This window comes from Ranitomeya imitator, chromosome 2 (assembly GCF_032444005.1).
Source record: "Ranitomeya imitator isolate aRanImi1 chromosome 2, aRanImi1.pri, whole genome shotgun sequence".
Lineage (NCBI taxonomy): Eukaryota > Metazoa > Chordata > Amphibia > Anura > Dendrobatidae > Ranitomeya > Ranitomeya imitator.
The window spans coordinates 558648496-558662632 of record NC_091283.1 but is presented as its reverse complement, the minus strand read 5'-3'; the positions used below and the strand labels follow the sequence as shown (position 1 = coordinate 558662632).

Sequence of the window (14137 nt, the reverse complement as noted above, 5' to 3'; positions counted from 1 at the left end):
GAGCGCCGAGCTGAGCAAGAGGCCCTAAGAAACCATGAACTGTGGCTGGCCGAACTCACAGCCGTACCATCTACCACGTGGAGCAGTGAGTCCAGCAACGCTCCATCCCCTAAACCCTGGCCAGAGCACTTTCCTGTGATGGAAAAGGATGGGGACTTGGACACTTTTCTGAGGGCCTTTGAGAAGGCCTGCAGAGAGTCTTGGCTTCCTGATGACGAACAGGCCCAATATCTAACCCCAGGGCTCAAAGGCAAAGCTCTGGAGATGTTTGCTGCTCTCCCTCAAGTTCAAGATGGTGACTGTCATGATCCCAATGGCAGGGGATCACTAAAGGACAAGCACAGATACAAACAAGCTCTAGGGCGATGGAACCTGAGCTGACCGCGACCCTGAACCTAACACACAAATAAAAGTAGCCGGGGAACGTGCCTACGATGATCCTAGACGTCTCGCTCCAGCCGAAGATCTAACTTCCCCTATTAGAAGAAACACAGACCTCTCTTGCCTCCAGAGAAATCCCCCACAGAAATAGCAGCCCCCCACATATAATGACGGTGAAATGAGAGGAAAGCACATACGCAGTATGAAAACAGTCTCAGCAAAATGAGGCCCGCTAAAGCTAGACAGCAGAGGACACAAAAGCGAACTGCGCGGTCAGCGAAAAACCCTTCAAAAAACCATCCTGAAATTACTTGAACTCATGTGCCAACTCATGGCACATGAGGAGCAATTTCAGCCCACTAGAGCAACCAGCAGCAAGAATCACATATCTGCAGGCTGGACTAAAAACCAAATAAAGCAAAACACGAAAACAGGAAAATCCAAACTTAGCTTGACCAGAAGGTTCTAGGAGCAGGGAGCAGAGGTAACAAGACACACTGGATACATTGATAACCGGCGAGGAAATGCCAGCAAAGCCAGGTTAAATAGGAAACTCCCATATGCTGATGGAACAGGTGGAACCCAGAAACCCAGGAAAGACAAGTCACCCAGTACCATCAGTAACCACCAGAGGGAGCCCAAAAACAGAACTCACAACAGTACCCCCCCCTTGAGGAGGGGTCACCGAACCCTCACGAGAACCACCAGGGCGACCAGGATGAGCCCTATGAAAAGCGCGGACCAAACATCAGCATGAACATCAGAGGCAACCACCCAAGAATTATCCTCCTGACCATAACCCTTCCACTTGACCAAATACTGGAGTTTCCGTCTGGAAACACGAGAATCCAAGATCTTCTCTACAACATACTCCAATTCTCCCTCCACCAGCAGCGGAGCAGGAGTCTCAAGCGAAGGAACAACAGGTACCTCATACCTCCGCAACAACGACCGATGGAACACATTATGAATAGCAAACGATGCCGGGAGATCCAAACGAAACGACACAGGGTTAAGAATTTCCAAGATCCTATAGGGACCGATGAACCGAGGCTTGAACTTAGGAGAAGAGACCTTCATAGGAACAAAACGAGAAGACAACCACACCAAGTCACCAACAAGAAGTCGAGGACCCACGCGGCGACGGCGATTAGCAAACTGCTGAGCCTTCTCCTGGGACAACTTCAAATTGTCCACCACATGACTCCAAATCCGATGCAACCTATCCACCACCATGTCCACTCCAGGACAATCAGAAGGTTCCACCTGACCAGAGGAAAAACGAGGATGAAACCCCGAATTACAAAAGAAAGGAGAAACCAAGGTAGCAGAACTAGCCCGATTATTAAGGGCAAACTCGGCCAACGGCAAAAAGGTAACCCAGTCATCCTGATCAGCAGAAACAAAACACCTTAAATAAGTTTCCAAGGTCTGATTAGTTCGTTCAGTCTGGCCATTCGTCTGAGGATGGAATGCAGACGAAAAGGACAAATCAATGCCCATCTTAGCACAGAACGTCCGCCAAAATCTAGACACAAACTGGGATCCCCTGTCAGAAACGATGTTCTCAGGAATCCCATGCAAACGAACCACATTCTGAAAAAACAGAGGGACCAACTCAGAGGAGGAAGGCAACTTAGGCAAGGGTACCAGATGAACCATTTTAGAAAAGCGATCACACACAACCCAGATGACGGACATTTTTTGAGAGACAGGGAGATCCGAAATAAAGTCCATGGAAATGTGCGTCCAAGGCCTCTTCGGGATAGGCAAAGGTGACAACAATCCACTGGCCCGAGAACAGCAAGGCTTAGCCCGAGCACAAACCTCACAAGACTGCACAAAAGAACGCACATCCCTCGACAAGGAAGGCCACCAAAAAGACCTGGCCACCAAGTCTCTAGTACCAAATATTCCAGGATGACCTGCCAACGCAGAAGAATGGACCTCGGAGATGACTCTACTGGTCCAATTATCCGGAACAAACAGTCTCTCAGGCGGACAACGATCAGGTTTACCCGCCTGAAACTCCTGCAAAGCACGTCGCAAGTCTGGGGAGACAGCAGACAAAATCACCCCATCCCTAAGGATACCAGAGGGCTCAGAATTTCCAAGGGAGTCAGGCACAAAACTCCTAGAAAGAGCATCCGCCTTCACATTCTTTGAACCTGGCAGGTATGAAACCACAAAATTGAAACGAGAGAAAAACAGTGACCAACGAGCCTGTCTAGGATTCAGACGCCTGGCAGACTCAAGGTAAATCAAATTTTTGTGATCAGTCAAGACCACCACACGATGTCTAGCACCCTCTAGCCAATGACGCCACTCCTCAAATGCCCACTTCATGGCCAAAAGTTCCCGATTACCAACATCATAATTCCGCTCAGCCGGCGAAAACTTTCTAGAAAAAAACGCGCATGGCTTCATCACTGAGCCATCGGAGCTTCTCTGTGACAAAACCGCCCCCGCTCCAATCTCGGAAGCATCAGCCTCAACCTGAAAAGGGAGCGAAACATCTGGCTGACGCAACACAGGAGCAGAAGAAAACCGGCGCTTAAGTTCCTGAAAGGCCTCCACAGCCGCAGGAGACCAATTAGCAACATCAGCACCCTTCTTAGTCAAATCCGTCAAAGGCTTAACAACACTAGAAAAATTAGTTATAAAACGACGATAGAAATTAGCAAAGCCCAAGAACTTCTGTAGACTCTTAAGAGATGTAGGCTGCGTCCAGTCACAAATAGCCTGAACCTTGACGGGATCCATCTCAATAGTAGAAGGGGAAAAAATATACCCCAAGAAAGAAATCTTCTGGACTCCAAAGAGACACTTTGAGCCTTTTACAAACAAGGAATTGGCCCGCAGGACCTGAAACACCTTCCTGACCTGCTGAACATGAGACTCCCAGTCATCAGAAAAAACCAAAATATCATCCAAATACACAATCATAAATTTATCCAGATATTCACGGAAAATATCGTGCATAAAGGACTGGAAGACTGAAGGAGCATTAGAAAGTCCAAAAGGCATTACCAAATACTCAAAATGGCCCTCAGGTGTATTAAATGCGGTTTTCCACTCATCACCTTGCTTTATTCGTATAAGATTATACGCACCCCGAAGATCAATCTTAGTGAACCATTTAGCCCCCTTAATGCGAGCAAACAAATCAGTCAACAATGGCAAAGGATACTGATATTTTACGGTAATCTTATTCAAAAGACGATAATCTATACAAGGCCTCAAGGAACCATCTTTTTTGGCCACGAAAAAAAAACCTGCTCCCAAAGGGGACAAAGATGGACGGATATGTCCCTTTTCCAAGGACTCCTTAACATAATCCCGCATAGCAGTATGCTCTGGCACTGACAGATTGAACAAACGACCTTTAGGAAATTTACTGCCTGGAATTAAATTTATAGCACAATCGCAATCCCTGTGAGGAGGAAGCGAACTGAGCTTAGGCTCCTCAAAAACATCCCGATAGTCAGACAAAAACACAGGAATCTCAGAAGGAGTAGATGAAGCGATAGAAATCGGAGGTGCATCATCATGAACCCCCTGACAACCCCAGCTTAACACAGACATTGATTTCCAGTCAAGGACTGGATTATGAGTTTGTAACCATGGCAGACCAAGTACTAGAACATCAGGCAAATTATACAGTACCAGGAAGCGAATCACCTCCTGGTGAACGGGAGTCATACGCATGGTCACTTGTGTCCAGTACTGAGGTTTATTCATAGCCAAAGGTGTAGAGTCAATTCCCTTCAAAGGAATAGGGACTTCCAGAGGCTCCAGACTAAACCCACAGCGATTGGCAAATGACCAATCCATAAGACTCAGGGCAGCGCCTGAATCCACATAGGCATCGACGGAAATGGATGATAATGAACAAATCAGAGTCACAGACAGAATGAACTTAGACTGTAAAGTACTAATGGCAACAGACTTATCAACCTTTTTTGTGCGTTTAGAGCATGCTGATATAACATGAGCTGAATCACCACAATAAAAGCACAACCCTTTTTTCCGCCTATACTTTTGCCGTTCACTTCTGGACTGAATTCTATCACATTGCATTATCTCAGGTGACGGTTCAGACGACACCGCCAAATGATGCACAGGTTTGCGCTCCCGTAAACGCCGATCAATCTGAACAGCCATAGTCATAGACTCATTCAGACCAGCAGGCGCAGGGAACCCCACCATAACATCTTTAATGGCCTCAGAAAGGCCATCTCTAAACTTTGCAGCCAGAGCGCACTCATTCCACTGAGTAAGTACTGACCACTTCCGAAATTTTTGACAATAAATTTCTGCTTCATCTTGCCCCTGAGAGAGGGCCAACAAAGCTTTTTCAGCCTGAATCTCTTGGTTAGGTTCCTCATAGAGCAAACCTAATGCCAGAAAAAACGCATCCGCATTAAGCAACGCAGGGTCCCCTGGTGCCAATGCAAATGCCCAATCCTGAGGGTCACCCCGCAGGAAAGATATAATTATCTTGACTTGCTGAGCAGGGTCTCCAGAGGAGCGAGATTTCAAAGAAAGAAACAACTTGCAATTGTTCCTAAAATTCAGAAAACGAGATCTATCTCCAGAAAAAAACTCTGGGACAGGAATTCTAGGTTCAGACATAGGAGCATGTACAACAAAATCCTGTATATTTTGAACCTTAGTGGCAAGATTATTCAGGCTGGAAGCCAAACTCTGGACGTCCATGATAAACAGCTGGGATCAGAGCCATTCAAAGATTAAGAGGAGGAGGAAGTAGCCACGCTGCAATAAGGCTAGGCAGCAAACTCTGAGGGAAAGAGAAAAAAAAAAAAAAAAAACTTCCTCAGACTACTTATCCTCCTACTTCAGCCAATACAATTAACACTTTGTGGGCCGGTTATACTGTCATGATCCCAATGGCAGGGGATCACTAAAGGACAAGCACAGATACAAACAAGCTCTAGGGCGATGGAACCTGAGCTGACCGCGACCCTGAACCTAACACACAAATAAAAGTAGCCAGGGAACTTGCCTACGATGATCCTAGACGTCTCGCTCCAGCCGAAGATCTAACTTCCCCTATTAGAAGAAACACAGACCTCTCTTGCCTCCAGAGAAATCCCCCACAGAAATAGCAGCCCCCCACATATAATGACGGTGAAATGAGAGGAAAGCACATACGCAGTATGAAAACAGTCTCAGCAAAATGAGGCCCGCTAAAGCTAGACAGCAGAGGACACAAAAGCGAACTGCGCGGTCAGCGAAAAACCCTTCAAAAAACCATCCTGAAATTACTTGAACTCATGTGCCAACTCATGGCACATGAGGAGCAATTTCAGCCCACTAGAGCAACCAGCAGCAAGAATCACATATCTGCAGGCTGGACTAAAAACCAAATAAAGCAAAACACCAAAACAGGAAAATCCAAACTTAGCTTGACCAGAAGGTTCTAGGAGCAGGGAGCAGAGGTAACAAGACACACTGGATACATTGATAACCGGCGAGGAAATGCCAGCAAAGCCAGGTTAAATAGGAAACTCCCATATGCTGATGGAACAGGTGGAACCCAGAAACCCAGGAAAGACAAGTCACCCAGTACCATCAGTAACCACCAGAGGGAGCCCAAAAACAGAACTCACAACAGGTGACTATGATAGGTATCAGCTAACTCCTGAGGTTTACCGTAAAAAGTTCCAGAACCTCCAACGTGGCGCACACGACAGTTATAGCGATGTGGTGCATCGACTCAGGACCCACTTTGACCAGTGGATCCAAGAACTGTCAGCGACCACCTTTGCACAGCTGCGGGACCTGATGATCAAAGACTAGTTCCTACATCTTTGCCCAGCTGAGGTGCGACAGTTCGTGATGGACAGAGAGCTGCGAGTTCCAAACCAGAACTGGGAAGGGGATATAAATAAATCCCCTTCAGAAAAGAACCGGGGCCAACCAAACAACCCCAGTTCATGACACACATTAGTTCATAGGACAATAGATTATGAATCCAATTCCCTTGTTAGCTGAAATAATTTTACTATCGTGTTATGTCCTGTACCGAGGTGGTCAGGTTAGAGCCAACTTAATAAGGAGGCGATGCATATATCAGACCATGTCATACAGTCAGTATAAAGCTAATTCATGGTATAAATCAAAGCACAAAATGGGGCAAAATAAATTGGAATCTTTTCTACATTTATCTTTCAGGTAGGGATGTATCTTTCCCTAGTTTAGTCCTCCAGGGGAAAAGAAATGGAGTATGGATTAGCCCTACAGGTGCCTATAGTGGCTCAAGCTAGATCTGACCCCAAATACTCCTGCCCTGATAAGGACAGTCCACAACAACAACAACAAGCCCTGTAATGAAGGCCATGTACTCTCCCTTATTGCATGTCCCAACGTGTTTCATCCATGCAGCTCTTCAGTGGACTGACTTGTATTCAGGCACAAGGTTTCTAAAGTGCTAGGTGCATAATAAAACATGGGTCCATGCACTCTCTTTCCTATTCTGCAGAGAATGAGTGCTAAGCAAGGGCTTGTATATAAGCAGTGGACAATTAAACAATTGATGTAATTAGAGACCTACTCCTTAATGTCGGGCCAATAGTGAGAGATACCGCTCTATAATAGCTCTGTCATATTCAATCTGCAAACAGCCGCCAATTCGGGCCATTGAGATACTTGCCAAAGTCACTTCCAGTTTCTTGGTACACAGAACGCCTCCTCTCCCGTGACGTAATTTACAGTTGTATGGAACGCACAATTGAGTCATTTCTGCGATTTGGAACACAAACACTGGTGTTCCCTTTCTCTCGGCGATCTACAACATCCCACGTCATTTGCCTATCTCTCAATCCATCAAAACCACCCCACAATTATATGTGTTGTCAATCTCAGTGGGGATTCATCATGTATCCAACCTTATGAGAAAATGGAGTAATTTAAAAGAATCGGGGGGCACAAATATTTCTATTTTAGTGGACTAATTTGCTCCCCCCCAAAACTCTTTCACAAATGTGTATAATTATACTATCCAAGACTAATCCAAAGGGAATACTTTGGGGTACGGAGACAAGGGAGGAGGGAAATATTTTAGCCATATGAATAGCAGGGTTCCTCAGATGGAGATCAGTGTATATAGAATACGCAGACTGAGAGTTAATTATTCATTAGAGGGATTTCCTCACTTTGGCGCAATTATTCTGTGGCAACGTGTAAAATGTATATTAATTAAAGGGTTTTATCGGCAATTTTGGAAACTTCTTGTTCCACATACACCTGCTGGGTCACTTCAATAGTAGATAGCAAGCAAAGGTAGATATCTTAAATAAAACATCCATAATTGACTATTCTCATATAGAAAATCCACTTTCTGTGGATCCCAGCCCCACAGTTTGAATAAATCAGAAGATACTACGGGGCTGGGATTCACAGGCAGGGCGGCCGCACAGGCGCAGTCAGCGAGACTGCATATGAGGACAGAGGACGGGCAGCGCTCACTGTGCCTGCCCAAGGAATGACAAAAGAGCGCAGGCGCCGGCTGATTTCAAAACAGCACTGAGGAAGCGGCGCCCGGCGCCAAAAAGACTTGAGTGATGGCTGTGTGGAGTCTGCAGCAGGGGGGGAAAGGCCTGCCTCTAGGACTGAAGAAAGGTATTTAGGTATTTAGGACAAATTACAAAACGGGTTATTTCTGCAGTTACAGCACCAATAACTAAAAGAGCCACCTTGTCAGAATGCAGCATTACTGCTGCACAAGGTGGCTCTTTTAGTTTCAAACCCCTGGGGGGTGACAGGTTCCCTTTAAACCTTCCTCTAGCCTTACCAAGAATAATTAGCAATCTACTTATTACCACCCAATTAGATTCAGTTTGGAATTTGAAGAGTATTTATACCTTCTTCAACTCAGATATTTTGTTAAATTAAATTCTAAAATGGGAATCAGATTTAAATAAATAATTCTCTAGTAAAAATTGGCAATATGCCTTTAAAGTAACACACAAACACAGTATTAATGCCAACTTTCATGAAAATGTTTAGAAAATATTTTCTAGATGGCATATGACTCTCATTAGACTCAATAAAGCCTTTCCAGATTACTGAGAAAGCTTGCTGGAGAGCTTGTGGCAAAAATGGCAATATTATGCACATCTTTTGGACTTGTCCAAAAATAATTCCACTATGGAAAGAGATATATGATCTCATATTTAATATAGAGAGAAAAATTGAAAGAAATCAGCTCACCACATTATCAGGATGCAGGCAGGGAGTCTTCCATGGAAAGGCCTGGAAGAGGCAAAGCTTCAAATGGAAGGAGTAGTGGCATTCCAGGGAGACAAAACGTAGTGAAATCCAAGGAAAACTTTATTAGTCAAAAATTAAAAATGATGTGACGGTAGAACTACAAGCAGCACACCAACCAAAGCGTTTTGACTTTGAAGCCTTAATCATGGTTGATTAGTGTGCCGCTGCTGGTTCTACCATCACAACGTTTTTAATTTTTGACTAATAAAGTTTTACTTGGAATTCACTGTTTGTCTAGCGGAATACCACTCCTCTTTTCATTTCATATTTAAAATAGGGAAACAAAAAATAACCATGTCTCCCCATTTATCCTTACTTTCCCTAGACGCAGATTCACTTTCAAAAGATACCAAATTCATTTCCCTTCATACATTTACAGTAGTTAAACTGCTTATATTTCTAGTATTAACGAAATAATAGAAAAAAATCTTAATTCATAATTAATTTTAAACTGCTCTATCCCTTAGAAATAACTTGCTTCCAAAAAATGAAGCCAAGTGGTCAACCTGGAACACTTTAATTTCATCCTAGGCAGAGTTTCTGTATTCCTTTTTAGTATGCTAGTGTTTGTCCTTATTTAGTGTTTGCCTTATATGTATTTTAATATTTCCAATAAAGATTTGTATTGATTTTATTTCATGTGGCACTTCTTTTGACTGCAGTTTGATTGGCTGTGGGATAAGTATGTTATAGTTACATATGAAGTGTTGCCCACTCCCATGTTGGGAATATGGGCTTGGGTATTATGCCTACAACTTTTTAGTATGTTGTAGTTTGTTATATAGCCAGTAAATTAAAATTATATGTGCAGCTTCCCTGCAGAATCTATTCCCAATACCTAATAAATGGAATAACTTCTCTCAGGATGATCTGATCCGATCATCCTGAGAGAAGTTATTCCATTTATTAGGTATTGGGAATAGATTCTACACGGGTGGTACCAACGCATGTGGTTTGTTCTGCCAGTCGTACAGGGATCAAACCTGGACCCATTTGATCGCTGTGGGAGGCTGATCTCTATATCTCAGGTTCCAGAACTCTCACTGACCCGGGAGTTGCACTGTCAGATGCGCAATTTCTTCAGGGCTATGAGGATATTTTTATGAGCCTGCACCTCGGACGATGCATCCATAATTCATAATTTCATGTTGTAGACGGTCCAGCTGGGAAGACAATAGACGTGTCCTCCTGTAGCCACCTGACATGTATACTATAAATGAGCCTCCAGGCACCTCCATGCCCCCTGCTGGCGTGGCTTCCTCATTCAAGCTTTGAAGTGCCATCTGCTTGCTACACTGGTCTCAGCCCATTACCATACTAAAGGGTCTTCATTCAAGTAGGAAAAAGGTGGGGGCCAGGAGTGCTCATGTCACTGCAGATATGTGACCAGGTGAATTCTGATGAGACAAAATGGAGTCAGGACAATCTCTGATAGGAGGCCAGCATTATGCCCCATATCCAAGATGGTGGCTGCTCCCTCTTCACATATGTTATCCATTTTCCATTCCCATTTACCTTCTCTCCTTTCTCATCTACCCTAATTTCCCCTTTTGCTTCCCTATCTAAACTTTATCCTTACCCATGTCACCTTTTGTTTCACTTATTTTTTTTACTTCTTATAGCTTTTTCTCTTCTTATTTAGGGATTGGTTGTTTTCTAGAGTGTTACACTGATATTACCTGTTGATTCATATTTTTGGTTATAATATAGCATAATCCTTTTCAGCTATTTGTTGATTATTACTTCCTACTTTACCCTTCCACTTTATTGTAAAAAATCCCCAAATACAAATTATTGAAACAGAAAATCCACTTTGTTTATTTTTGCAGTATGATTTTATCCCAATTTCCTCCCTCATTGGTCTAAGTACCTTCTCAATACCCATAAATCTTAGGGTACTGATATCTCCTCCATGGCACTTATTAATATGTTGTGATATTGGTGTGTCCCTTTTGTGTTCAACCTCACCTGCATGTTCCCCTATACTTTGCTTGAATTCTCTGATCGGTTTACCAATACATTCCATGCCACAAACACAAGTAGCCTAATATATTACTCCCTTTGTACTACAATTGATGAATTCCTTCACTATGTATCTCCTCCCCGTTATATTACTGGTAAAGGTGTTTCCTACTTGAATGTGGGAACATGCCACACAATGGCCATACTTGAAGCAACCCTTTAGCTCATTGGATAACCAAGTGGTGACGATGGGCTTTTTAAAGTGTCTATGCATCTGTCTGTCATTCTTATCTTCTCTTCTTATAGGTAATTTGGGGACGTTTAGTCAATTTGGTACCGATATCTGAGTCCATGAGTAGGATGGGCCAGTGTTTGTTAAGGATTTCCCGCAGCCCTTTCGATACCCCATTGTTGTAGGTGGTTATAATAATAAATAATAATAATTTTTATTTTTATATAGCGCTAACATATTTTGCAGCGCTTTACAGTTTTGCACCCATTATCACTGCTGTCCCCGATGGGGCTCACAATCTAAATTCTCTATCAGTATGTCTTTGGAATGTGGGAGGAAACCGGAGTACCAGGAGTACCACACAAGCACAGGGAGAACATACAAACTCCTTGCAGATGTTGTCCTTGGTGGGATTTGAACCCAGGACCCCAGCACTGCATGGCTGCAGTGCTATCCACTGAGCCACCGTGCTGCCCTGCCACTGTCGTTATAAATCTGGCTACACCCGCATCATTTCTTTTGGGTTGTAGTAACTCCAATCTGTTTCCACCTTTCACTTCTTTGTAGGCCTTTTTAGAATGCTTTTAAAGGGACTCTGTCACCTGAATTTGGAGGGAACAAGATTGCCTTGTGCAGGCATGTACTACGGAGGACAGAGAATGAACTTCAATCCAATATTGCAGCCAGCATGCAGCCAGCGGGTAAGGAAAGAGTGAATCAAACACCCGAAAACCCTGCCTCTATGGCTGAAAATTGTTACCTCCAAATTCAGGTGGCAGAGTCCCTTTAAGGAACCTATTCCTCAGTTCCCCCGCCTGGACATCAAAAAGTTGTTCAGTTGAACAATTCCTACAGACCCTAAGGTACTGCCCTTTGGAAATACTTCTTTAGATGACTTGGGTGATTAGTATTCCATTGGAGCAGGCTTAGTGACATCTGCCTCATAAATTACAGCATCATAATGCCATTGAGAATATATTAGTGTCTTTGAAGTAACAAGTGTATCCCATAGCATTCACCAGGGCCGGCGTCAGCACCAGGCGTACCCGGGCAAGTGCCGTGGCCCTGGCGAGACAGGGGGGCCCATTCAGGGCCGGCGTTAGGGGCAGGCAGCTGCCAGTGCCTAGGGCCATGGGTCCCCCAGGGGCCCTCAGCTAGCGGCACATCACGCAGCTGCTATGGGGCCCCCGGTGAGGCAAGGGGGCCACCTGTTGCAAGCGCCAACTCCCCCGCCGCCACTTTGAACTTTACTGGCGTCTGCCAGTGAGTACTGGACTATGGGGCCATTCTTGGGGGGAGGGGGGCTGTGCTGTATACTACATGTATGTGCTATATACTACATGGCTGTTCTATGTACTACATGTCTGTTCTATATACTACGTGGGCTGTTATATGCTACGTGGGCTGTGCTTTATACTACATGGCCGTTCTATATACTACGTGGGCTGTGTTGTATAATATGTGGCTGTGCTATATACTATATGGGCTGTTATATGCTACATGGGCTGTGCTATATACTACATGGCTGTTCTATATACTACGTGGGCCGTGTTATATACTACATGGGCTGTTATATGCTACGTGGGCTGTGCTATATACTACATGGCTGTTCTATAAACTATGTGGGCTGTGTTATATACTATGTGGTTGTGCTATATACTATATGGGCTGTTATATGCTACATGGGCTGTGCTATATACTACGTGGCTGTGTTATATGCTACGTGGGCTGTTATATACTACATGGCTATGTTATATGCTACGTGGCTGTGCTATATACTACATGGCTGTGTTTATATGCGATCATGAATCGTGGTATGTGTTAAAGGGGGGGCCCACTGAGACTCTTTCGATCGGGGGCCCTCAAAAACCTGGAGCCGGCCCTGCCATTCACAAACCACTTATAGCGTCAGACGAATGCATGGTTTGAGAGGATGCATGACACTACCATGCTAGGGCATAATTATCACCCTTAGACATTAGAACATTATAGTAATTATACTAAATAGATAGTACGGGGTTACTCACTTGTCAGGTGGAGTGCTCATTCCCTTTATCCGATGCAGAATAGCAGCCACTTTCCCTGTGTATATTTCAAGCTTATCTTGTGAGTTCAGTAACAAGGCTTTTCCTTGTTGGTATTCATGACGTAACTAAAAGGTGATACGTTTACAACATAGATGTTATATAAAAGATCATTGTTAATGTGTATAACTTATGTATGCATAACTCAATATTAGAGCTCGGTAAACCATTGGCATTGTGTTTATTACATGGGATCATGAATAAGTGAATGTGTGCTATAGTACCTGGCTGAAATGTACTTGTATATATAATTCAGTGCGCCCCTTCAAAGTGGATTTCCATGTAACTCTTCTAAACTCCAGTGTCACAGAATTGTCCTCAAGAAGAAAATCATGGATATAGTCTCCAGCACGCAGAGGCCGCACCACTTCTCCTGTAATGAGCAAAATTAGTCATACATGTTCCACCACTTATCTTCCATTTCTTTAGCTTAAAGTGAATCTGTCACTCCCTGGATTAATTTAAGCTATTACTATAAGAATACAGATAATAGAATGGTTAAATTAGTCTTACCTGTATGCCACATAGCTGTGGTGTAGATTCTGAGAAAAGCAGTTTTAATGTTATATGTTAAAGGGAACCTGTCACCCCGTTTTTTGAGATTGAGCTATAAATACTGTTAAATAGGGCCTGCGCTGTGTGTTCCTATAGTGTATGTAGTGTACCCCGATTCCCCATGTATGCTGAGAAATAACTTACCAAAGTCGCCGTTTTCGCCTGTCAATCAGGCTGGTCAGGTCGGGAGGGCGTGGTGACATCGGTGGTTCTTCCTCAGCTTTACGTTGGTGGCGTAGTGGCGTAGTGGTGAAGACACAGCGCGCGATCTGCGCTGTCATCCCTTTCGTCGGTGGGGGCGGCCATCTTCCTGGGGCCGCGCGTGCGCAGATCGAGTGCTCTGCTGCACGGGGCTTCAGGAAAATGGCAGCGGGATGCCGCGCGTGCGCATTAGAGATCGCGGCGGCCATTTTCCCAAAGCCGAGTTTGCATCTCGGCTTTGGGAAAATGGCCGCCGCGATCTCTAATGCGCACGCGCGGCATCCCGCGGCCATTTTCCTGAAGCCCCGTGCAGCAGAGCACTCGATCTGCGCACGCGCGGCCCCAGGAAGATGGCCGCCCCCACCGATGCAAGGGATTACAGCGCAGATCGCGCGCTGTGTCTTCACCACTACGCCACTACGCCACC

At 44.6% G+C, this 14137-nt stretch overlaps 1 protein-coding gene across 3 annotated transcripts in view; it reads right to left on the bottom strand.

Moving 5' to 3' along the window:
• Positions 1-14137, bottom strand: part of MYO15B (myosin XVB) — a 175756-nt gene that overhangs the window by 51622 nt on the left and 109997 nt on the right. For all 3 annotated transcript variants that reach the window (XM_069752027.1, XM_069752028.1, XM_069752029.1), the window contains exons 38-39: positions 13179-13327; positions 12898-13022 (exon numbers count right to left, since the gene is read on the bottom strand). In XM_069752027.1, coding sequence (XP_069608128.1) covers positions 12898-13022; positions 13179-13327 — 274 coding nt within the window. The remainder of the gene's footprint in view (positions 1-12897; positions 13023-13178; positions 13328-14137) is intronic.